The sequence below is a fragment of the Phyllobates terribilis genome, unplaced genomic scaffold (assembly GCF_046119375.1).
Source record: "Phyllobates terribilis strain yellow unplaced genomic scaffold, ASM4611937v1 Scaffold_7__3_contigs__length_470593459, whole genome shotgun sequence".
NCBI lineage: Eukaryota > Metazoa > Chordata > Amphibia > Anura > Dendrobatidae > Phyllobates > Phyllobates terribilis.
Genome location: NW_027362767.1, coordinates 428,873,193 through 428,899,016, shown reverse-complemented (window position 1 = coordinate 428,899,016; position 25,824 = coordinate 428,873,193). Strand labels below are relative to the sequence as shown.

Here is a 25,824-nt window from a genome sequence, read left to right as displayed (position 1 = left end):
GTGGACGTCGGGCCGTCATACCACCCTCATGGAGTCGGTTTCTAACCGTTGGTGCAGACACATGCACATTTGTGGCCTGATGGAGGTCATTTTGCAGGGCTCTGGCAGTGCTCCTCCTGTTCCTCCTTGCACAAAGGCGGAGGTAGAGGTCCTGCTGCTGGGTTGTTTCCCTCCTAAGGCCCCCTCCATGTCTCCTGGTGTACTGGCCTGCCTCCTGGTAGCGCCTCCAGCCTCTGGACACTAAGCTGACACACACAGCAAACCTTCTTGCCACAGCTCGCATTGATGTGCCATCCTGGATGAGCTGCACTACCTGAGCAACTTCTGTGGGTTGTAGAGTCCGTCTCATGCTACCACGGGTGTGAAAGCACAACCAACATTCAAAAAGTGACCAAAACATCAGCCAGAAAGCATTGGTACTGAGATGTGATCTGTGGTGCCCACCTGCAGAACCACTCCTTTATTGACCGTGTCTTGGTAATTGCCAATAATTTCCATCTATTGTCTATTCCATTTGCACAACAGCATGTGAAATGGATTGTCAATCAGTGTTGCTTCCTAAGTGGACAGTTTGATTTCACAGTTTTTTGGATAAGTTCCATGGTATAGGTACGGTATAGAGCCCAGTTATTGATGAAACACAAATATAAGATGTAAAAGATAACTGATGGCAATTTACATTTAAATTTTTCATGATGTGATGGGTACAGACAATAATATATATTACACACAACAGAGATGCAAAGTTCACAAGTAACGGTGGTTTATGCTCACATCTGGGAACAGGGGGTCACATTCAAACGAAAAACTGAATAGGCCACAGACGTAGAAGAAATGCCAAATTTATTTACAGCAAGTCACTTCATGCATGTATACATATGTACAGACATCTATAAAAAAATTATTATTCTAAACAGCGTTAGATAAAAAGTTCAAAATACATGGAGAAAAAGTATTCATACAGTCATTAGACACATTAGGTTTCTGAATTTTTTGTATGTTAATATAAAAGGCTTTTTAAGCCTAAAATGCCTGATCACAGAAAATGTTCTCTATAGAAAACGATAGGACCTGCCCCATCCTAAAGTTTATATATTTAGAGAAAAAAGAAACATCACAAAACAAGCTGCGAGTGGTGTAGTATGAGGGGAAGAAAGTTCAATCTTCAGTCCATTGCGGAGCATCTCTACTACATTGGAGGGAGAACTAAGTATTTCTTTAAGGGTATTTGCAGCTTCTGCTTTGTGACCGACCAGACGACCTCTGTAAATTCAGGACCATATGAGCCTTCACTTACGGCTCTTAAAGTTGACAGTTGTTGTAGAGAACACAAAATAAAAAAATATTTATAAATAAAACTTGCTTCTGACGAGCGGCTCATTTCCGATTTGCACGTGCTGTGCCGATCACACATTCATTCACCTAAAACAGAACGTTACAAAAATATCTGCAATAATTATCACTGCTAGAGAGGAGCGAATAACAGGACCCCGGTCCAGAGACCACCGACCTGGTACCAGGGACCGGCAAATATATTCACTCATCTCTAATCTCTAACATAATAAATCTATTATAGCTTAATAATCAAATGTTAATTAAAAATTGTAACTAAATAGCTCTCAAAATTCTTGATATCTACATTACAAATAACCGTGGTTCAACAAAAGGGACTCCCCATTGTGATACCTTCAAAGCTAATCTCTCTTCAATACCTTACCTTGCTGGCGAACCTCAAAGAGTTCACAGACTCGGCAAAGTTTTCTTCCAAAGGGGAAATGTTAACAAACATCAACCTTTAATAACAAAAATATTATAATTATATATAATATAAAAAATAGATTAGGAAAGTCTGAGTAAAAGTCTTAAACTAGATAAACACATTACGCAGCCAGCTGAGTGCCATCTCCCCATACACGGGCAGCGTTCCTGTGTTTTCTACCAGAGAGCCTCTGGCAGAATCATTTGGCAGCAGCTGATGTCTACACTGAAGAGCAGAATTCAATCATTTAAAGGGGCATTTTTAGGTTATTAAATAGCTTTAGACACCATGAAATTAAACAAGTGTGGAATTTATTTTCTTTTTCTGCCTACTGTCATTCTCTGCAATGACCGCTTTAATCTAACCGTGTAAAGCTGGATTATATGGAGCCCGACCACTAGTGCCTGCCCAGTTTTATTCCAGAGGAGTTAACTCCTAACATACCTGTCAGCTCTCTCCAGCCCATTGATTTCTCTACAGACATTACGTGCTCAGCTCCTGACAAGTTGTGGTTATAAAATCCCCAGAACCAACCATCTGCTCTCAAAGAAGGTCTCCTAATCATGACTCTCACTGTCCAGAGCGGTGTGCTTGCTCAAATTCCCTGCCCTGTTCTCTCTATGCGTAACTACAGTGATATTAGTGGCTTATTCTGGAGGGTACACTATTGTGTTACAGCAGACCAGGTGTTGAGCTTTATAGTTCAACTAACACTACAGTTTTGCTACTCACCAGACCTGTCACTCAAGGAGGAGAGCTTGCCCCTTTGAAACCAGAAAGTGAACGACTGGAAAGCGTTGTGCTCCTCAAGAAGCACCTTGAGAATATCCCTTAAATTACAACTGCCAAATCCTTATGTCCCCAGACAACTTGTCAGGTAACAGTCGAGTGGCCCCATGCACAAAAGATGGTTGGCCAATCCTGCCATAAGTGGTCCGAACCCTCCAATTTTATCATGTGTATGTGGTCTTTACAGTACAATAAAGGCTATATAATACAACATTGCATCCCTCCAATTCCCAGAGTACAAAAGCGGCACTCAGGAGGGTAGAGATGACGAGTGTAAGGCATAAGAGTATACGAACAATACAGGACTCACACTTTTGAGTTCCCACCCAAGCTGTTCTGCAGCAGGTACGTCAGCTTACTATTCCGATACGGTATATGGGCGTCCTGCCAGTAGAAGAAATATGTTACGTTAGATTGTAGTATTTCAACGAAACACGTAATACACAGACGAGTCCGTACCTTGTTACATAATGACGTAATAACCATTCCCAATGTGGACAGCGAAGTATTAATGCTCTGCGTTTCCTTCAATCGGTCTCCTGTGGAAAGAGATCGGTCCAGACGCTCACTCCCGGCAAGGTCGATCAGGCTTAGGACAGCTAAAAACAGAACAAAACCTTAGGAAAAAATATTAAACCTGAAGAGAGAAGAGAGAGAAAAAAAAAAAAAAAAAAAGCCATCCCATCCCAGTAAACCAGTATGACACAGGGCTTGGCGTGAGGCTTTCCTTCCTACTCCAGCACATTTTATCCTTAGTATTTCAGCATAGAAATCACAACTACGTGTAATTCTGCAGCTGGAGAATATTCTAATTTATGGGAGACCCCATCAGAGGGAATATTACATTCTGACGATCATGTCGGACCATAAGCATTGAGGAACTTATATTTCCTGCGAGGTTACTAATTACATGACGTACAGGACTTTAGATGACAATTTTGGAGCCTAGTTGTTAGGGTGATGAACTGCCCAGATGAGCCCACCCGTACTCTGCACAAACTTACATGATGTCCGGACATCTCTGAGACTGTTCTCCCCCTCTATTTTCAGCTGAAACACACTGTGGCTACGAGACGATCGATCATTCAGAGCAGTTTTCGCCACAGATCGGTTTGTTTTTGCCATCTGGAGAAGCTCGTGCACCTAACATACATAAATGCATTGAAATTAGTGAAACGTAATGAAATAAGGTACGGTCTGTTCTACAGCGAGCCGCGGTTATATCACAGGTTCTCCTCACTTCTTCAACGCTGGAAACGTCTACGTAACGCAAGTTGGTGACATGTACTTCATTGCTGGACGGACTGACTTTCCGAATATCATATTCTTGCTTCTTGTCTGGTCGGTTCACCAGCAGATCCCTCAGGGACTCATTATAAATCTCAAGGAAACTCGCCGTGAACTTATACTGAGGAAGACAAAATAATAAAGTCAGTTAAAGCGGCTCCTGATGTGAAGTGGTTGTCCTTCATTCTCCCCATCCATCTCACCTCCTCCTCAGAACTATTCCTCAATATTCAATCCTGTGTCTCCAAACACAGACAGCCACCTCATGCCCTCTCCTGCTCCCACTTTCTCTGCCGGCGATATATCTCTCTAAATCCTGGTCTTCCTCACCACATCCCCAATCTATCACAAACTCTGGCAACCTTTCTAACCTTATACCCATCCTCCCAGCCCCTGCTCCCCCAGTCCCTCCAACAGGAGCTTTATGGAACGCTCGCTCCATCTGCAACAAAATTTCCTACATTCATGATCTTTTCATTACTAACAAACTTTCCTTCCTCGCCATCACCGTAACCCGGCTCACCCCCTCTGACACAGTCTCTCCAGCCGCACTTTCCCAATCCCCCCCGCTCCAGCGGCAAGCATGGTGGAGGAGTTGGCTTTCTCCTGTCAGATAACTGCTCCTTCTCCCCAATTCCACTGCCACCCTCCATTACTCTCCCCTCTTGAGATGCACTGTGTGCGCACATCTTCTCCCACTCCAACTGGCCGTCATTTATCGCCCCCCAAGGCCAGCCACCACCTTCTTAGGCCACTTCACCACCTGGCTACTCTATATCCTTTCTGTTGACATCCCTACTATCATGGGCGACTTCAACATCCCCATTGACACATCCCACTCTTCTGTCTCTAAGCTTCTATCTCTCACTTATGCCTTCGGCCTTGCTCAACGGTCTTCCGCAGCCACTCACAAAGATGGCCACATACTGGACCTCATCTTCACCCGCATCTGATCCCTATCTAACCTCTTTAACTCTCCTCTCTCCCTGTCTGACCACAACCTACTTACATTCTCTGCCTTCTCATCTCCAGGTGTATAATCCCCACTCCACAAACTTGCACACCCAAGCAGAAACCTCAACCTACACTCGCTCTCTGAATCCCTTCTCCCTATTACAGACATAAGTTCCTTAGAAGATGAAGATGCCGCTGACGCTTTATATAACACCATAACAGCAGCAGCCCTCGATTAGGTCGCCCCTTTCACACATACCAAAGCTTACACAATCAATAGGCAACCCTGGCACACCAACCTGACTAAACAACGGCGAAGGGCCTCCAGGGTTGCTGAGCGGAGATGAAAAAGGTCCCACTCCAACAAGCGCTTCATCGCATTCAAACAAACAGTCTCTCACTATTTTCAAGTCCACACTTACTACAGCAAAGCAAACATACTTCTCATCTCTCATATCAGCTCAGTCTCACAACCCTAAACAGATATTCAACACCTTCAATTCGCTCCTCCGTCCCCTAGCGTCTCCTCCCTCTCCTCTCAGTTGAAGACTTTGCCTCATTCTTCAACCAGAAGATTGACACCATCAGATAAAGCTTTTGCCAAAAGTACCCACAGCCCCTCCTCATATCTACTCAACCTTCCTCCTCCAAAACCAGATTCTCCACCATTACAGAAGATCTAATTTTCTCTTTACTCCCAAATCATACCTCACCACCTGTGAACTTGACCCAATCCCGTCCCATCTCATCCCTAACCTTACCACAGTCTTCATCCCAACCCACCTCTTCAACCTGTCACTAAAAATAGGTCACTAATAACTGGAGTCTTCCCCCTCATGTTTCAAACATGCCTCAATCACACCCATCCTCAAAAAGCCCTCCCTTAAAAGGGGTTGTCCACTACCATCAACGTATGATCGGCCGTGCTCCCGCACGCGGCACCCCCGCCAATCAGCTGTTATCGGTGCCGGCCAGAAGTGCTCACCTGCGGGGCTCTGCCGACAAGTGGTAGTGGCTGCTTTGGTGTACTACAGATCCGCCTCCCATTCAATTGAAAAGCAGGCAGATGTGCAGTACACTGCGGCGGCCACTACCACTTGACGGCGGAGCCCCACAGGTGACCACTTCCGGCCGGCGGCACCGATAACTGATCGGCGGGGGTGCTGCGTGCGGGACCCTCGCCGATCATACATTGATGCACTATCCACGGGATAGGGCATCAATGTAAAAGTAGTGGACAACCCCCTTTAACACATCCTCTGTGTCCAGCTATTGTCCCATATCACTTCTCCCCTTTGCCTCAAAACTACTGGAACAACATGTCCATCTTGAACTGTCCTCCCACCTCTCCTCCTGCTCCCTCTTTCACTGATTACAATCTGATTGCATCACTCTACTGAAACTGCTCTGACTAAAGTCACCAACGACCTACTAACTGCCAAATCAAAGTGAAACTACTCTGACCTCCTCCTAGACCTGTCATCTGCCTTTGACACAGTGGACCATTCCCTCTTACTACAGACGCTCTCATCTCTTGGCATCACAGAATTGGCCCTATCATGGATCTCTTCATACCTAACAGACAGGACATTGAGTGTCTCCCACTCACACACCACCTCCTCATCTTGCCCCTATGTGTCGGTGTCCCCCAAGGTTCAGCTCTCATTCTCCATCTACCCCTTCGGCCTGGGACAGCTCATAGAGTCTCACGGCTTTCATTATCACCTCTATGCTGATGACACACAGATCTACCTCTCTGGACCTGATATCTCCTCCCTACTAACCAGAATCCCACAATGTCTGTCCGCTATTTCATCCTTTTTCTCTGCTAGATTTCTAAAACTTAATATGGGCAAAACAGAATTCACCATCTCCCCTCCCCCCCCATCTTGCCTATCCATCAAAGTCAATGGCTGCCCACTCACCCCAGTCCCACAAGCTCGCTGCCTCAGGGTAACCCTGGACTCTGATCTCTCCTTCAAACCACATATCCAAGCCCTTTCCACTTCCTGCCGACTCCAACTCAAAAATATCTCCCAGATCTGCACATTCCTCAACCAAGAATCTGCAAAAACACTAGTGCACGCCCTCATCATCTCCCGCCTTGACTACTGCAACCTCCTGCTCTGTGGCCTCCCCTCTAACAACCCTCCAAATCTATCCTAAACTCTGCTGCCCGACTAATCCACCTGTCCCCCCGCTATTCCCCGCCTCTCCCCTCTGTCAATCCCTTCACTGGCTCCCCATTGTTCAAAACCCTAACCGCAGCATACAAAGCCATCCACAACCTGTCTCCTCCATATATCTGTGACCTAGTCTCCCGGTTCTTACTTGTGCAAAACCTGCGATCCTCACAAGATCTCCTCTCTACTCCCCTCTTATGTCCTCTTCCCACAATAGTATACAAGATTTCTCCCATGCATGCTCCCTACTCTGGAACGCTCTACCTTAACATATCAGACGCTCGTCTACTGTGGAAACCTTCAATAGGAACCTGAAGACCCACCTCTTCCGACAAGCCTACAACCTGCAGTAACCACCGCTCCACCACACCGCTGCATGACCAGCTCTACACCCACCCATCCCTTGTAGACTGTGAACCCTCGCAGGCAGGGTCCTCGCTCCTCCTGTACCAGTCACTGACTCGTACTGTTCAAGATTATCGTAATTGTTTTTGCTATGTATACCCCCTTCACATGTAGAGCACCACGGAATAAATGTGTCTATAATAATAAAATAATATTGCTAGGCTGATCAGAGGGAACAGGTCAGGTGCCTTTACCCTAAAACAATGCAACTACTGGGCAATCCTATTCATCTGAACGGCTACCAATACTAAACATCTGATCAGGAAGGAGAAAAAAAAAAAAAATATAGGAGTCCAAGCACAGAGCACTAAGAATCATGTAGAAGGAGAAACCCCTTGAAGACATGAACACAAGACCCTTACCTGCCAGCCTTTAGACTTCAGCTCATCTGCACAGGTGAAGATCTGTAGGATAGCTCTGGGTATCATCCCCATGGTGTCCACCGATAGGTTTTCTGGACCCTCCATAGTATACGTCTTCCCACTGCCGGTCTGGCCATACGCAAATATGCAGACAGGATACCCATCAAGGGCAGACTACAGGGGGGAAAGCCCAAAGTAAACTAAGGAAATATGGAGCGAAGCCACAGGTAGAAAACATGGATGTGAGCCTTACCTGAACCAGCAAAGAGATCTCTTCAAACACAGCCGCCTGACTAGTGCTAGGTGGGAAGATGCAGTCGAAATTAAAGTCATATTTGACAGCCTGACTCTTATCCCGACCAATGTGAGACTAAAGGAGATGAAGAAATAAGTCAGTGACCTCACAGGCATCTCTATCATTTCACTCTTACTAATAGGCCTACCTCTTCAGTCTTCGTTAACAGTATAGCCTTCTCATCATTAGGGGAGAAAATAATGTGTCCTGCAGGTGAAGGCTTCTCCGAGGGCAGGGTCGGCCGGACTCTGCAGAAGACACGAATGTTTCCCTATAGTGGAAGGGACCAGATGAAGCAGAGATGTTAGACAAGATCACTTACGATTAGAATAGCCGGCAGACAGTCTGGGGGCTCGTACCTTTAGCTCCTGCACAGTGTTGTGTAACCGTCTGCGTTCAGTTTCCAGGGAGTATATTTGTGTGTCCTTTTCTGTTACACGACATTTCAGTTCATTTATCTCCTGACTTTGCTCACTGACCGTGGTCTGCAGTCTCGAGTTCTCTCCCTCCAGACAGATCAACCGCCCCTACAAGAAGGTTTAACCAAACCGTGGTCAGTGACGGATTAATGACAACCTGCATGAAGTGGCTCATGGGATCAGCAGGAAATATACAATGATAATCCACATGTATTTCACCTCCTTGTCCTTTAGCTGCTGTGTCACACTCTGATTAGTTGTTCTGAGCTCGTCAACCGCAAATTTCTCAGTAGTCAGTTCTGCTTCCAGCCTCTGGCTGAGCTCGGTCAGCCTCTGCACCTCCTTCTCCGTGTGTGACAACTTCTTCTGCTCCAACTGCAGCTTGGACTCCGATGAACTAAATATGGGATATAACAGGATGTTGTAGAATATAAAAGCAAGTGGGGTCAGACTAGAGAAGCTTTATATGGGAAGCCCTGCTACAAGGGACATGATGTAAGGCAAGATATCGGCCTCCATTCACCTTAGCTGTTGGCTGAGACCACAATTCTGGCTCGCAAGATGCTCCACTTGCTTCTGTAGTTGCTCCCTGGTGGTCTGGAGACGAGCATTTTCACCAGACAATGATTGTACTTTGCCTTTGTAATTAGTGACCTTGTCCTTCATGTCATTAACTTGGCCCTTCAGATCCCACGCGGCGCGTTTCTTTCCAGCTGCCACCTGAGGAGCTATAGGATGAGGAAAAAAAAAGACAATTATACTGTAATATTCAGCAATATCGAATATCAGATGTCATCATCCTGAAACAACTGAAAATATGTCTTATATTCTAGGTCCTTCAAAGTAGCCACCTTTTGCTTTGATGACTGCTTTGCACACTCTTGGCATTCTCTTGATGAGCTAATGTCAGCCTGCCGCAGCTCAAGTACTCGCTAACATGTAAGCTTACCTGCTGCTGGGCATTTGACTTTAGCAGCCCCTATAAGAAAAAAAAAAAAAAAGTGAGAATATGCCAAATGTTAAGAAATTAAAATATAATCTGTATATATCACCATCACCACCTGGCCCTGACGTTTAGTTACTTTGGAAACTGACTCTTTAATCCTTTCTGAACACTCAGCATGTTAGGAGTCCGGCTATATACACTGCGAGATATTAGGAGTCCAATTGTAATCAGGCTGTAAAGTCTGTCTCTACCTACACAGCCTTGTGTGCGACAAACACTTTTCACCGTCCTCTTGCTGAATTCTGTCTCTTGCTCAGAAGATGCTGCAGTCGGCTCATCACTACAGTAAAAGGCCACAGCCACAATTCAGTAGCTGTTTCACCCGAATTACAACTGAAAACTGTTTGACTTGTTGCAAACTTTTGGGGCGATTTTTGGTGTTTATGTGCCAGAACCAGACCCTTTACTCTAGCACACAGGTCACTAACAATGGAGTACAAATGGCGATTGTGGATGAGCCGGGCCCGAGTCTTCCAGCAGCACGGTCAGTGTGGAATAACAGCTGCCATCTGCTGCAAGAACCAAGTTCACCGAGGGAAACTCTGCACATGTACATTGTATGTGTGTTAGCCCAGGCCTCGGGAAGGTCCTGGCTGTCAAAAAGCAATCAAAACTGCACCTGTTTGGACCAAACAGCCTTGCCTGTGTGAACGCTACCTAATGCCTACTTGCAAGTGCAAATCCCACCATACTCCAGGAATAAACCTTATTAAGGGACTGAAGGACTCAGCAAGACAAAAATTCTTGTAAGGAATGTTTAATGCCCCGACACTGATTACATTGTAGGCGTTTCAGTCACTGATCCGCTTTTACAGTAAGAATAACTTCTAACATGCGGTGCCACAATGTACATCGACGCCGCTGGCTGACCCCGCTTACCTGCGCTGTTCACCCGGTTCTTCTGCTGTAGGACCTGTAGAGACTGCCGACCTGCAGACGAGAGAGGAGCTTATCCCACTGCTCTGTACAGAGGACGCGTTATCAGAAAGACGCACAACATTATTACTTTATCTATTCTGACTCCATTTTGATTTTTGTACGTGTAACTCCTTGCTTTCTGAAATGGAATTTGAGCCCATATTTGTGTATTCAGATCAGAGGATTTTAGAAGGGTCTTTGTCTAGAATCTTCGACATAAGAAAAAAAAAACGAAACTAGAAGGTAGAGACATTCCTAAGCTCCAAAAGCTGGGAGTACAGAATTACCTTTAGCCAATGAGATGTATGTATACTAACGCCAGCACATATGTAGAGATAAGCAGAGCCAATTATATTGCTACAACGAATCTCCAAGAAATGTCTATATAAATAAGTGACCGATGATGTAATAAAGACCGAGCTGACCTGATGCTCAAAACAATCAGTGTAGATCTTCTGTGCACATATTTGAATTTGGAACAGACACAACCTTTCAGAACGTCCCACATTATGGGGCGACGACACTTTATTTCCCAATATCAAGCACTTGTATAATCTGTTCAGGTACAAGTACAAACAGGAATATCCACTTATTGTGAGATTAACCCCTTTACCCCCGAGGGTGCTTTGCACGTTAATGACGAGGGCAATTTTTACAATTCTGACCACTGTCACTTTATGAGGTAATTACTCTGGAACGCTTCAACGGATCCCCCTGATTCTGAGATTGTTTTTTCGTGACATATTGTACTTCATGATTGTGGTAAAATTTCTTCGATATCACTTGCGTTTATTGCTGAAAAAATTAGAAATTTGGCGAAAATTTTGAACATTTCGCAATTTTCAAAATTTGAATTTTTATTCCGTTAAATCAGAGAGATATGTCACACAAAAGAGTTAATAAATAACATTTCTCACATGTCTACTTTACATCAGCACAATTTTGGAACCAATTTTTTTTTTTTTTTTTTTTTTTTATTAGTGAGCTATAATGGTTCAAATTTGATCAGCGATTTCTCATTTTTCCAACAAAATTTACAAAACTTTTTTTTTTAGGGACCACATCACATTTGAAGTGACTTTGAGGGGCCTTAATGACAGAAAATACCCAAAAGTGACACCATTCTAAAAACTGCACCCCTCAAGGTGCTCAAAACCACATTCAAGAACTTTATTAACCCTTCAGGTGCTTCACAGGAATTTTTGGAATGGGGAAGAAAAAAAAATGAACATTTAACTTTTTTCACAAAAATGTTACTTTAGACCCCAACTTTTTTATTTTTGCAGGGGTAACAGGAAAAAATGGACTCCAAAATTTGTTGTGCAATTTCCCGAGAAAGCCGATACCCCATATGTGGGGGAAATCCACTGTTTGGGCGCACGGCAGGGTTCGGAAGAAGCGCCATTTGACTTTTTGAATGTAAAATTGTCTTGAATAATTAGCGGATGTGCCCCTGATGTGCCTAAACAGTGGAAACCCCCACAAGTGACTCCATTTTGGAAACTAGACCCCTCAGGGAACTTATCTAGATGTGTGGTGAGCATCCTTAACCCCCAGGTGCTTCACAGAAGTTTAGAACATGAAGCCGTGAAAATAAAAAAAATCTAACTTTTTCCACAAAAATTATCTTTTTGCCCCAATTTTTTTAGTTTCACAAGGGTAAGAGGAGAAAATGGAACCTAAAAACTGTTGTGCAATTTCTGCCGAGTACGCCGATACCCCATATGTGGGGAAAATACACTGTTTGGGCGCACGGCAGAGTTCAGAAGGGAAGGAGCACTGTGTGACTTTTTGAACGCAAAATTGCCTGGAATCAAGAGCGGACGCCATGTCACATTTCGGGAGCCCCTGATATGCCGAAATAGTGGAAACCCCCCACAAATGACCCCATTTTGGAAACTAGACCCCCCTCAAGAATTTTATCAAGGGGTATAGTGAACATTTTGAACCAAAAGGAACGACAGAATTTGATAACATTAGGTCATCATATTGAATAAGTTGTCATTAGTCTTGAGCGCAAGTGCTCGCTACTTGAGTTTGCATCAGGTACTCTGGTATGCACCATGTATCGCGTGTGCTCGAGTCCCCGCCCCGCATGTTTCACGGTTGTTAGACACCCCAAAAAAAAAAACAAACATGCGGGGATCGCTCGTTGCATGGCAGGCAATCCCAGCAACGTTTTTTTTGGCGCCGAAGCATATGGGGCAGAGACTCAAGCATGTCACTCGAGCACCCGCGATACTCAGTGCATACCCGAGCACCCGATGCAAACTCAAGTAGCGAGCACTTGCGCTCAACACTGGTCGCCATATTATCATATTTTTTTTTTTCTTTACCTTTGAAAAAAAAAACCACCCTATCCCCAACCCTAACCCACCCTAACCCTAGAGTTTATTTATTTTTTATTTTTACACCATTCCTCATGTGGTATAAGTGATTAGATTACTTTATTCTTCGGGTCGGTGCGATTACAGCGATACCAGATTTATATCGGGTTTTTATGATTGACAGCTGTCACACACTAAGAGACGCTTTTTTTGCAAAGACTAGTGTTTGCATCACCATATTTTGAGAGCTATAATTTTTCCATATTTTGACCGACAGAGTCATGTAAGGGCTTGTTTTTTGCGGGACGAGTTGACGTTTTTATTGGTGCCATTTTCAGGCACGTGACATTTTTTGATCGCTTTCTATTCTGATTTTTGGGAGGCAGAATAAACAAAAACCAACAATTCAGGAATTGTTTTTTTGCGTTTTTTTTTTTTTTTTATGCCGTTCCGCATGTGGTAAAATTGATAATGCAGCATTATTCTTCGGGTCAGTGCATTTACAGCGGTACCACATTTATATAGTTTTTTTATGTTTTGCCGCTTTTACACAATAAAAACGATTTTCTAGAAAAAATATTTTTTTTGTATCGCTTTAGTCTGAGAGCTATAACTTTTTATTTTCAGACAATGGAGCCGTGTGGTGGCTTGTTTTTTGCGGGACAAGATGATGTTTTTAGCGTTACCATTTTTATTTACATTCGACTTTTTGATCGCATGTTATTCCATTTTTTGTTTGGCGGTATGATGATAAAGCATTGTTTTTTGCTTAGTTTTTTTTTTTTTAAATGTGTTCACTATAGGGGTTTCATATATATATATATATATATATATATATATATATATATATATATATATATATATATATATATATATATATATATATATATATATATATATATATATATATATATATATATATATATATATATATATATATATATATATATATATATATATATATATATACACACACACACTCACAATTTTTTTTTTCTTTTTCACTTTTCTACTTTTACACATTGTCCCACTATGGGACTTTCACTTTTTGCAGCCTGATCGGCTGCATGGCATAAAGAGCAGCAGCTCCCTTTGTCATGCAGCCTGTCAGCGCTGCACACAGGGGAGAGATTACTTTGGTTGCGCACTGCGCATGACTAAACTAACGTCCTGCCTCCTAGTGACCCGGATGTTGTCATGACGACATCGGGTCGTCATGGCAACATCCGGAAGCCTCCGCAGACATCGCTGGACGCCGGCAGGAGAGGTGAGTATACCGATCACCTCCCCCCTTGCCACCGCAATGCTGCGATCGACTTAGATCGCAGCATTGCGGGGGTTAATGTGCCGGGAGAGGTGCGGGACCGCTCCCTGCACATAGCACCGGGTGTCAGCTGTGTCAGCTTGTGTGCGGGTGCGATCGCTGCACGCGTAGTAGTACGTAGCTGGTCCATAAGTCCCAGGGCACAGCTACGTACTATTACGGACATGGTCGGAAAGGGGTTGAAGGCCCTAGTCACATATTAATTCTTGTTATTAATCCCGAACTGAAAAGATGATCAGCAACGATTATTTGTAAGTAACAAAGTGATAGATTATGCAGTTCTATCAGGGACCCACAACAACCCCTTTTCTTTCATACATGTCACAGAGAGAGACACCCAGCTTAGACCCTCCAACTGTTTTCTCCACCAAGACCAACCCCCCCCCCCCCCCCCCACATCAGTCCTGAGAGTGGGGGGGTCCCACATGAGTAAACACGATATACTGTGTATGGGAGGGGTGGTGACACACGTGCACTACTACTCCACTCATCCTCAACGGACAGAAACTAAAAAGGAACAGAACTCGTTCACAGGAACCGGACACCTCAACATCACAACCTGTAAATCCTGAGGTCACTTACCAATCACTTGTGGCTTAGGCAGAGCAACAGCTGCGGTGTCACGGGGTCGAAAAGAGGCAATACTTGCTGCTACTCGCCCCTTTGGTGGATCACTGACTGGAGACGATTTCAGACGTTTCTGAAAAGAGGAGAGAAGATGAATCGTAACCTTGACCTGACGCTACGGACACCAGAGTGAAGACATGAAGGGCAAAATAAGAAGCAGCATGAAACACACCCCCAGCTCTGCCTTTACCCTGGATGACTGCTCCAAGTTCTCGTCACTGAGAGCCCGCTTTCTGCTTGGAGGGACGGGTAGACGGGACATCTTCAAAGGCTGCTGAGACTTCTGAGTCTCCATAATCAGATACTGAAAAGCAAGTGATAGAACACATCAGAATGTGGACAAGTACAAAGACCCCATAAGAAGGCCAATACATTAACAGAAGGTGTACCGTCCATGATCAGCGCCCTCCTGAACAATCAGGACTGGCAATGGTTCCCGAAGCGGCAGTCACACGCGACCACCACCCTGTGGCGGCATTTCTGAGCCTGTTCTCAGAAGTTGGCTGGCCCATATCGGGAATAACTAACCAGGTAAATAATTGTTGTTTATCACACGTCAGCATTTCTGGTACGTGTGGTGACAGTTTCCACACGTATCGGAGACACTGACACACGTAGACCCATTCAAATGAATGTGTCTGCGTTTTCACGGGTCGTGTGTCCATGTAAACCAAGCGACCGCTCAGCGGACAGGCCGGGGAGAATGACTCCGGCAGCGAGCGGCCCCGGAGCTGCGCTCAGCGAGTGGTGCCCTGTCACTCACTGAGTGCAGCTGAGGTCTGGGGCCGCTCGCTGCCGGAGTCATTCTCCCCGGCCCCTCTGCTGAGCGGTCACATGGTTACAGCAGGGGGACAGTTAGGACAGGTGAGAATATGGATTTTTTTTTATTTTATTCTTATAGGTGGAGATACCAGGAGCAGACTACAACTCTCAGCATTAACCCCTGCTGGTGATGGTCGCAGCATGAAGGCATGATGAAGGCAGCGTTCAGCACCCGGCACTTGGGAACAGCGCTAACTGTACCGCTGATTCGGCACACATTCAACATGAAGCATTTGATGAGGGGTCCTCTAATGACATTGGCTGGACGTTTGGGGTCGTTGCCTGGCAGCAGGATAAATTTGGAGCCGATCAGACGCCTCCTGATAATATTACATGATTGATAAGTATCTGCCGGGATTTCTCAGCATTGAGGACATTAATAATCCTGACCAACTCCCCAACTCCATTTACTGAAATGCAGCGACAAACCTGCAGGACCCTCCACCGTGCTCACTGCTCCTGCAGACCCTCATAATTTGCCGCTCTCCAGCAACAAACTGCTTCTGTTACAGCCAAATACTGTATTTCACATTTTCCTTCTCAGTCCAAGGACCTGCTGACATTTTTCCCCCTTCCCCCAGTTCCTATATTCTCATGCATAGTTGAATCACTTGTCCTCGTTTTCACATAGAAGGTCTGGATTTTAGCTGCAATTCTTCAATGAAGATGACATCTGTCCAGACTTCTCGGGACAGTAGACGGGTGCAGCTTGGTTCCTCTGTAGCTGCTAGTTCTGCGCTGATGGCCTTCATGGACATTTTCTGATTTTGAATAGAAGTAACATGATGGCTGCGATTCATAGAGACCGATGAGCTGGTCCTGACGAGGAGCCTAAACTAGATTAAACTGCAATGATTGTCGCTGGATTTCGATGCTGCTTTTTGTAGGGAGATTCCTGCTGTATACCTCAGCCAGCATCTGCACAGTATGGTGCGGGCTCAGGTCCTGAACCTGTTCCCGGCAAAGGATGTACAGTAATGTTTTATGTAGGGAAGGGGAATAAAATCACTTAAACGCAGGTACAATATACTCCAATACTTTGGTAATTGCAGTAGAGTTTAAATTTGAAGGGTAAAAATGCCGGCAAGACGTGGGGGTCTTCCATAAGCCCCCTGTAAATAGAGCTGGATCTGCTCCTGTGCCGCTACATACTGTACACCCCTGCGCCCTTATGACACATTTACTACTTCTCCGTCGCTCTGATGGGTCACATAATAAAACCATCCACAACTATGGAAGACAAGGACTTAGATTGTGTCCATCGCTGGAAAAGAAATGTCAATGTTTTCTCTGGTATTAACCCAGAAGAGACACCACGTCTTGTCCTTTCCTTCACGACTGACAGCTTGAGGGTATAGGGAGGTTTCTGCACAAAACACACACACAGTCTTCCCTCACCGGGTCCAGCACTGAACCTCCACCGCTGCTCCCAGTATATTTTTGTCTGCAGTGTTGACAGCGCTGCAGCCAATCAGTGAGGTTGGTGGCTCATGCTGTCAATTCAAGAAGAGCTCAGCGATTGTCTGCAGTGCTGACAACATGACATTACTGCTGCAGACAATAACAGACACCGGGATCACTGCTGGAGAGTTAGTCTCTGACCTGGTGAGGGTGAAGAAAGCACAGTTTGTTCATTTTTCCAAATCAAGCTGCAATGAGAAATCAAATACCCTCTTTAACCAGTTGTGATCGGAGCTGTGAGCGCTGCCGCCCCTCTGCCGGGTGCTGGCTGCAGCCCGCTCCAAACTACATGCACACATCTGCCATAAATATACCACAAAGGAAAAAAAAAAAAAAAACTGTCATTTAAGCCAACAAATTAAGTAAAGTCTCCAGGTCCAGATGAATTATATCCTAGGGTACTTAAGGAGATATTGGTTCAATAATTTCCTCTCTCCATAATCTTTGAAAATTCCTGGAGAACAGGAGAAGTCCCAGAAGACTGGAGAAGAGCGAATGTTGTTCCCATCTTCAAAAAGGGGAAGAAGGTGGACCCAGGGAACTATAGGCCGGTGAGTCTGACTTCTATACCAGGAAAGATCTTTGAACAAATTATTAAACAACATGCATGCAAATACCTTTATGAGAATGAAGTGATTAACCAGAGTCAGCATGGGTTTGTAACTAATAAGTCATGTCAGACTAACTTGATTTACTTCTATGACAGAATCACTGACTGGGTGGATCAGGGAAACGCAGTAGATATAGTATATCTTGACTTCAGCAAAGCATTTGACAAAGTATCTCACCAATTATGGAATAGACAATGCAACTGTTAGGTGGATTCATAACTGGCTTAGTGATCGGACTCAGAGTGGTCATAAATGGTTGCACATCCAGTTGGATGAATGCATCAAGTAGGGTACCACAGGGCTCTGTCCTGGGACCTGTATTGTTCAACATCTTTATCAATGATTTAGATGAAGGAATTCAGGATAAACTGATTAAATTTGCTGAGACTCAAAGCTAGGAGGGATAGCTAATACTAGAGAAGAGAGAGAGGATTCAAAAAAGATCTAAACAACCTGGAACTGTGGGCAGCAACTAACACTGGTTTTTAACAAGGAAAAATGCAAAGTCCTACATTTGGGCAAGAAAAATGAAAAAGGCATCTACAGAATTGGAGGAATAGAACTAAGCAACAGCACGTGTGAAAAAGACTTGGGTATACTAATAAATCACAGACTGCACATGAGTCAACAGTGTGATGCAGCAGCAAAAAAGGCAAATACAATTCTGGGATGTATTAAGAAGTCTAGATCACAGGAAGTCATTATCCCCCTCCTTTGTCAGACCTCATCTGAAATACTGAGTTTAGTTCTGGGCGCCACATCTTAAAAAAAAAAAAAAAAAAAAAAAAAAAAAAGAAACTGGAGCAAGTTCAGAGAAGAGCGACCAGGATGGTGACCGTTCTGCAAACCATGTCCTAGGAGGAACAGTTAGAGGAGACTTAATAGCTGAAGGGCTGTCACACTGTAGAGGGATGATCCTTATTCTCATTTGCACATGAAAACACAGAGAAGCAATGGAAGGAAACTGTATGGGAGAAGATACAGATTAGATATTAGAAATAACTTTGACAGTGATGGATCAATGAGGGGGAGCAGGAGCCACGAGAGGTGATGAGATCCCCTTCAATGGAAACAGAGGCTGGACAGATCTGTCTGAGATGGTTTAGTGACTCCTGCATTGAGCCGGGGGCTGGACACTATGACCCTGGAGGAACCTCCAGCTCTGACCTTCTATGGCCCCCGCCTCCCCATCATTATTCCTTATAACCGAAGTTCACACATCAATCCCCGATGTCTCGGAGCTTCTCATTCCCTGGAGACAAAACAGCTGAAAACTCAGAGCAATAGCATGAAGTGCAGTGTAAGCGACTGGGACCACAAAGCCCAGCATGTCCTGGAGCCACATAGTAACAGGTTAATAACGGCACATGCGGAAAGGGGCAGAGCCCTGCGGGACACACGGCAGCACTGACCGGACAGCGCCGGTACCGCTGATAGATGTGAACAAGACCGAGCTCAGCCGCCTACCGTACCCACCACACCGGCTCCCGGGCTCAGTCACCTCCTGTACCCGCCGGCTCCCGGGCTCAGCCACCTCCCGTACCCGCCGGCTCCCGGGCTCAGCCACCTCCCGTACCCGCCGGCTCCCGGGCTCAGCCACCTCCCGTACCCGCCGGCTCCCGGGCTCAGTCACCTCCCGTACCCGCCGGCTCCCGGGCTCAGCCACCTCCCGTACCCGCCGGCTCCCGGGCTCAGCCACCTCCCGTACCCGCCGGCTCCCGGGCTCAGCCCCGCACCACCTACCAGCACGGCTCCGCTCCGCTCTCCTCACAGCCGCAACTCCTACTTTTCAAATTCAAATCGAGTGTCGGTTAGATCCTAAAAGTCCCGCCTAAGTGTGAGCGACCAATGAAATCTCACTTGCGGCGGCAGACGCGCTCCTATTGGACGCATTTTCAAAATAAAATTCATCAGAACGATTGTGTCAGCCAATCAGCGTCTAGACAGTGAGGATCGGCCTCCTGTGATTGGTGGAGGGCTCCTCTGTGTCTTCTCTCGGGTGCTGCAGGGAGGAAGTGACGAGGCGGAGACAGGACGAGGCGGGCGGAGGACAGAAGCTTTGTGCGCAGCTCTGAGAAACGGTCCGGACATCCCGGCGCTCGCTGAGGCTCCTGAGTGGCGGCTCCTGCGGCAGTGAGTGAGTACAGGGCAGCGCACCGTGTGAATAGGGGGCAGGGTTGCGGCTGGTGGTCGCCTGACAGATGGAGATTGAGTGATTGGCTGTAAAGTTTGACGTGATCGCTGCACGATGGGGCAACTTCTGCGGATCGGCTGTGGATTTCTCTCCAGATTTCTGTGTGATTTATCAGCGGTGGCCCGGTTCTCTCCGGAGGAGGCTCAGGCCGCGCATCCGCCGCTCCTCGGTCGTTTCTGGGGATTTTCCCCGCGGATTTTATCCTTTTGCTGTTCAGTGTGAAATCCGCGGCTAATCCGCCCGAGGCCTTCCGGAATACTGGTTGCAGATTTTTGCTGCGGATCCGCGATAGATTTCATCCCTGGAAAAGTGCAACGTGCTGCTGTGAAGTGTGCAGAGAAATCCACGTGGGGAAACAAGTGGGAGGGAGATGAGCGGAGGAAGCCCTGCTGTACGGAGCCCACCTCCTCATCTGCCGCATGTGAATGGGAGCTAAAAGGTTATAGGGCTTCACAAAAACCCTGGTATCTGCCTTTCGGCACTCAGCCTGTGTTCACACGTTGAGTTTTTTCTGCAGGCAAAACCTGCTCTCTGCAATAAAGAAGCTGCTTACAAATAGTGTGTTTTTTGCGGAGTTTTTCATGATCTCAAAGTTCAGCTTTTCTTCCATCACTGAAGCATGGACACAGGTCACCAGTGCAAGATGTATGTGACACCATTTTTGGGGAAAAAAGGGCAATCTGATCAAATTCTAAAATGGAAAATAAAATTTGTCTGAGAAAATAGTGACTATTCTGAACAAAAAAGTTCATGCAAAAATATAGAATTACAAATGTATCAGCAGGGGGAGGTGAATTAGTGGAGAATAGTTTGACATTGGCAGAGCATTGAGTTTGTTCAATTTCACACCTTGGTCGGCCAATGTTTACATAACATACTAATTTAATAAACTGTACTACTTGGGAAAATCACATAAATGAAAAAAATAAATCACAAACTGCTGTATCTGCTTTTTTCACTAAAAACTCAGCAAATCATGATACCTGTGTTTTTTGCTGCTCTTTTGGACTTACCCATTGCTTTCTATAAGTGAAAAAATGATGCAAAAACGCTGAAAGAGGTGAGATGCTGCAGTTTGCATAAACGCAGCCGTTTTCCAAATCAGTCAGGGGAAATAACACCAAGATGTGTACGTGAGATTTCTGAAGTCTCATAGACTTTGCTGGTGCTGTAAACCAAAAAAAAAAAAAAAAAAACAGCAAACGCGCAACGTGTGAACATAGACTAATATCTCATCCCTGGCGGCTGAATAGATTGCGGTGATGTGCGGGGTCAATCCAGTCTCAGATATAAGTTGCTGTGAAGATATACAGACGAGGTGGTCCGCAAGTGAGCAGAGTCTTGATTTTCATCGTCTGCTGTCAGTGGCCGGGGCGCGGCTGGGGTTCCATCTTCCTGGCCGGGGCGCGCGGCTGGGGGTCCGTCTCCCTGGCCGAGGCTCGCGGCTGCGGTGCTCTGCCGGTCACCTTACAGATATTGTTTAGCCTCGGTGATCGGCCCCCTGCATAGTTCTTTATTGTTTGTTGTTTCTGAAGCTTCAGTACTGGGCTGTCGCAGGGGCTTCGTTCATTCAGCCTATGTCGGAGCATTGATCAGCTGCTGCCGGTGTTCCCCTGACGCTGGTTATCTCTTGTGGATTTCATATCTAGGGACAATGACAGCCGCGGTCCGCTCCTATCCGAGCTGTCAGTGCTGCCTTGTGCCCCATCCTGCTGTCTCACCCCAACCTGTCATGTGTGTCAGCGATAATCCACGAGCCCCCCAACGCCAAGCAGTGCCCCAGGACCATCAGTCGCCCTCCTGGAGGGAATATCTGTATAGTAGTACACCCCTGATGAAATTCCTAGTGAACATTAGCGCTGCCTCTTTACCTCCAGTGCTTCATTCTCTCCAGTCAGCCGGACGTGACATATAATAATGGGGTCTGTGTGTACAATATATGTATCTTTAGGTCGCCCAAAACAAATGCCAAATATGATGTGTGATCTCTCTGTGCCTTTCTTGTATAAAAGGGGCCACATCTACTGGGAGGGTCTTTATTCCAGGACTCCTTTTTTTTCTTTTTTTTTTTTTAAAGCCTCCCATGTTGTAACATTGGGGGCCACAGGGCAACATAAAAGATATATAGCAGGTGTCCTACAACAACTGGGGTCCTGATGTGTAATGGGGCCGTCATTAGGGAAGGAGATCTACTGGCCCCCACCTGATGTAGAGAGTGGGCTCTGATGAGCGTCCACTGGTGTCAAATAAATGTGCGCTGGTGGATCTGTGAAGATGTGAAGGACCAGGAGCCGGGGTACAGAGGTGAGGACTGTGGCTGCCACGTCTGTATTCTGCCGGGTCCACACCAGAACACACGCTGGCAGTCTGCTCTGATTACTGATGGGGTTTTTTGGCAAAAATTCTGAGAGTTTTACTTGTTTTTTCAGGCTCCCCATTGAAGCCTATAGGGGCGAAATCTGCACATTTCTACTGAGTCTTGAAACGCGTGGGAGTTGTCATGAAATCACATCCACTTTGCTTAAATTGTTATACACAGCGGATTTTCTGCACTCCAAAAAAACACCACATGGAGCCTGCCACTAGATGAATATATTAAAGGGAACCTGTCATGTCCTGTGTAGTATCTACACTGCCCCGTTGCGTTGTTAGCAGGGCTGTGGAGTCGGTAAGCCAAACCTCCGACTCCTCAATCTCCACGACTCCGACTCCCTCATACACGGCTCATGTGTAAGTGATAAATTTACTGTAGCACAGATTCATCTCAGCTAAAAGTCCAGACCAGGAATCAGGAATAGGACAGACATTTATAGGACATTTCAGAACTTTCCCAAATTCTTATGAAAAAATACTCCCCACAAACTGCATTGAATTACTGTACCCAATTTATTATATATTTTAAGAGTCGGTCCATTTTATACCAACTCCACCAAAAGGGGCTCCGACTCCACAGCCCTGGTTGTTAGTGACACAATGTGCATCACTAACGCTTTTTCATTAAAATCGGCGCTAATATAATGTGTAAATGGGACTTTATATGTTTATATCATACCTGCTCGTTCAGTCACAGGGGTGTGATTCCTCGCATTTAGTCAGCGCTGGTGCCGCCTGCGCCATTTGAATTCTACTTTTGCTCTGGCGCACACAATGAAGCTGGGAACTACACAGCTTCACTGCACACGCGCCGGAACCGCTCGTCACAGCGCATGCGCGGCTCCCAGAGATACTAGCGCGGCTCGCCATGACGTCACTATGCCGCGCTTGCACAGTATGTCAGCAAAAGCTGAATTCAAATGGCGCAGGCGGCGCCAACCCTGACTAAATGCGAGGAATCACACCCCTGTGACTGAACGAGCAGGTATGATATAAACATATAAAGTCCCATTTACACATTATATTAGCGCCGATTTTAATGAAAAAGCGTTAGTGATGCACATTGCATCACTAACAATGCAATGGGGGCAGTTTAGATGCTACACAGGACAAGGCAGGTTCCTTTTAAGGGGTCTTGTTTTCAAATTTGGGTCAGTTTTGGGGGAGGCGGGTTACAGTTCCTCTAGCTTAGTGCCAATTTGTGTGCTACGGGGTCTAAAATATTACTCCAATTCCTTGTGCCTTTTATTGTGTCCAGGTAAAAGCGCAATGGGGATATTTCTGAGCATAGGAAACCGGTTATAATTTTGGGGTGCTCCTTGATTTTTCTTCTGTTTTGTAAAAAAAGAAAAAAAAAACCTTTCTTTAAATTGACACTTATTGGAGAAAAAAACTTTAATATGGGATATAATAATATGGGATTTAATATGGGATACTTTCTGGGGTCCTCAGTCATTCTGACACTTCTAATTTGTCTTGCTGCATAAATACAAAATATTTTACATCTCTTAAATTGCTGAACAAAGTGTAAAGTTTTTCAAAAGTGCTGCTAAAATTATGGAAACTTGGATGTATGTACAAGTTTAAAATTGAATATATTCAATTGTTATTGGCCACTTCCTAAAAATAAAAAATAAAAATCTAAAGAAGAAACAATATCTGAATAAAACTTAATTAAATTAAAAAGTTATTTTTTTTGGTCACATTTCCAAAATCTGGCTTGGTCTTTAAGGGGTTAAAGGTGTCACTTTCCACCGGCGCACAGTACATCCCGTCACTAGTCCTGTGACTCTGGTGGTAGCCCCGGCACGGAGCCCATCGGCTTTGCCCCATAGTCTGGAGCAGTGACTCTGGGGTCTGCAGTCTCGTCCTCTGCTCCCCGGTGTGACTGGCGCCTTCCCTCTGGCACGGCTGTGCAGCTGCTGCAGGAGGAGGGCGGCGGAAGTGACGAGGAGGAGACAGGACGAGGCGGGCACAGCTTCACAGCTTTGTGCAGATGATCGCAGCTCTGAGGCTTCCTGAGTGACAGCTCTACAGCAATGAGAAGGTGCATTCAGCTCCAGATGTTTGCAGATCCTCTCTGCTCCTGTAGTCGGCGGCAGAATCCTTTCCACCCTGATTATATAACGCGTCTCACATCTGGATCTGTTACTTCTGTTGCTTGTGGGAGTTTTTTACTTTTTCCACATTAATCAATGCTGTGATAAGCGTCAGTGTGGACGATGTGCAGTTAAGTGGTGCAGCGGTTGTCGGTGACCAGAAGGCTGGAGATGGAGCAACTAGTCATAAAGTATTATGTGATCACAAGGAATGATAGAGACGTGTGCGACTTCCCGGCGATCCTGGAGAATGAGGCTCGTGAGGCCTCGCACCTTAAGGCAGGTTATTGGTTTATCACGATTTCCCAGTGACTGGATCTGACGGTTTCTCACTGTATAATAGAAAGTTCTGCCACGTTATAAAACTAGTTATCTTTCATCTCATCACGATCAGTGTTTTCTCCCTTGCACCTGATCTAGATATGTGTTCACCCTCTGTGATGACAAGACTGTTACTATTCACTGACGGCGAACAGGAAGGATAATAATGGAAACCTCTAGTGCATTGGAGCATTTTCAGAACATGTGCGGCCATATTCCAGGCTGTCTGTACAATGTCCGGTGGTCTCGCTCTCTGTATCCCCCTCCTTATATGATGTCTTCTCTCTGCAGGTCATTATGAGCGCTCGCAGACTGAACACGAGTTCTAAGCGGAAGAGGACAACGCCGCAAAAGCTGAAGAGCCGGAAACTGTTTGCGGTCTCTGGAAATGATCTAGCAGAGGTACGGTATACAGCTCACATGCAAAGTAATGATATTTACTGACACTTCAAATCCCTTTCAAATAGTATTCATCCCTCAATGCATTTTTTTTTTTTCTTAATGAAAACAAACCATGCTGTACTCGCCTTACCCAGGTGCACCAGTGAGTATGTGCTGCCGCTCCCGGTGTTTGGCTGCAGCGCTGACGTGACTTCGATAGTATGCAGCCAATCAGTGAGCTCAGTGGGGAAATCAATCTACATGGGAACGCCATGCTCATCTGCTGAGATCACTGATTGGCTTTGGCATAGGCGTCATGTCGACAGCCAAACACCGGGAGCAGCAGCGAGACTCTCCAGTGGACCCAGGGAAGGTGAGTACAGCACTGTTTGTTTCTTTTATGACATTAACTTTTAACGAAAGAAAACAACCCTTTAATTGATGCAACCTGTCAATGGCAAACTTTTGGCTTGTTTATGAAGGTCCGTTATTTCCATTTTGTTTGTTTTTTCTTATTATCCATTTCTTTTCTGTAAGTCAGGAGATGGAGAGAATCAGGACTTCCAGCTGTGCCTCTCACAAAGCCCCGAAACACTGCACAACCGAGAGAACATGCCGAAATCCCTCCATCAATCGCCGTCAAAGAAGGAAAGCCTGACGGAAACCCCACAGAACAAAGAGAACATGCCGGGAAAATACTCCAGCGACTCAGAAATAACACAGCGGGGACGGGGGCGGCCGAAGGGGAGCAAGAACAAAACCTTCCCTGTGTCCCCCACTAGGGTGAGATATCCCCACACTTTCCCCCGCCGTCACTTCTACATGGCCGACCTTTATTATGGAGGTCGGTGCTAATTCTCCAGAGAACATCAGTCTGTATCTGACCATGAACTGGATGTTGACCTGT

General features: G+C 45.6%; 2 protein-coding genes across 9 annotated transcripts in view; one reads left to right on the top strand and one right to left on the bottom strand.

The window, feature by feature from the left end:
• Positions 1 to 826: 826 nt before the first annotated feature.
• KIFC1 (kinesin family member C1) lies at positions 827 to 19,448 on the bottom strand. Of its 6 annotated transcripts, none has more exons than XM_073641953.1 (17): positions 19,293 to 19,448; positions 14,828 to 14,959; positions 14,611 to 14,728; positions 10,339 to 10,389; positions 9,403 to 9,432; positions 8,977 to 9,181; positions 8,673 to 8,850; positions 8,394 to 8,561; positions 8,183 to 8,305; positions 7,993 to 8,109; positions 7,740 to 7,913; positions 3,789 to 3,956; positions 3,553 to 3,691; positions 3,008 to 3,147; positions 2,859 to 2,932; positions 1,718 to 1,793; positions 827 to 1,422 (listed from the first exon to the last, which is right to left on the bottom strand). In XM_073641953.1, exons 2-17 carry the CDS (start codon positions 14,948 to 14,950, stop codon positions 1,378 to 1,380), a joined length of 1,929 nt encoding a protein of 642 aa, XP_073498054.1. In that variant the 5' UTR covers positions 14,951 to 14,959; positions 19,293 to 19,448; the 3' UTR covers positions 827 to 1,377. The 6 variants fall into 6 exon arrangements, with proteins under 6 accessions (XP_073498054.1, XP_073498058.1, XP_073498057.1 ...); XM_073641957.1 differs by having other exon boundaries at positions 14,846 to 14,959; XM_073641956.1 differs by lacking the exon at positions 19,293 to 19,448 and adding an exon at positions 19,225 to 19,245.
• Positions 19,449 to 19,528: 80 nt separating this feature from the next.
• LOC141155209 (uncharacterized) overlaps positions 19,529 to 25,824 on the top strand; it is a 29,967-nt gene continuing 23,671 nt past the window's right edge. The window contains exons 1-3 of one of the 3 annotated variants that reach the window (XM_073641960.1): positions 19,529 to 19,686; positions 24,828 to 24,938; positions 25,455 to 25,700. In XM_073641960.1, the coding sequence (XP_073498061.1) occupies positions 24,834 to 24,938; positions 25,455 to 25,700 (351 nt within the window). In that variant the 5' untranslated portion in view covers positions 19,529 to 19,686; positions 24,828 to 24,833. Of the gene's footprint in view, positions 19,687 to 24,371; positions 24,495 to 24,827; positions 24,939 to 25,454; positions 25,701 to 25,824 lie in introns of those variants that run through there. The other 2 variants (XM_073641961.1, XM_073641959.1) reach the window with 2 other exon arrangements.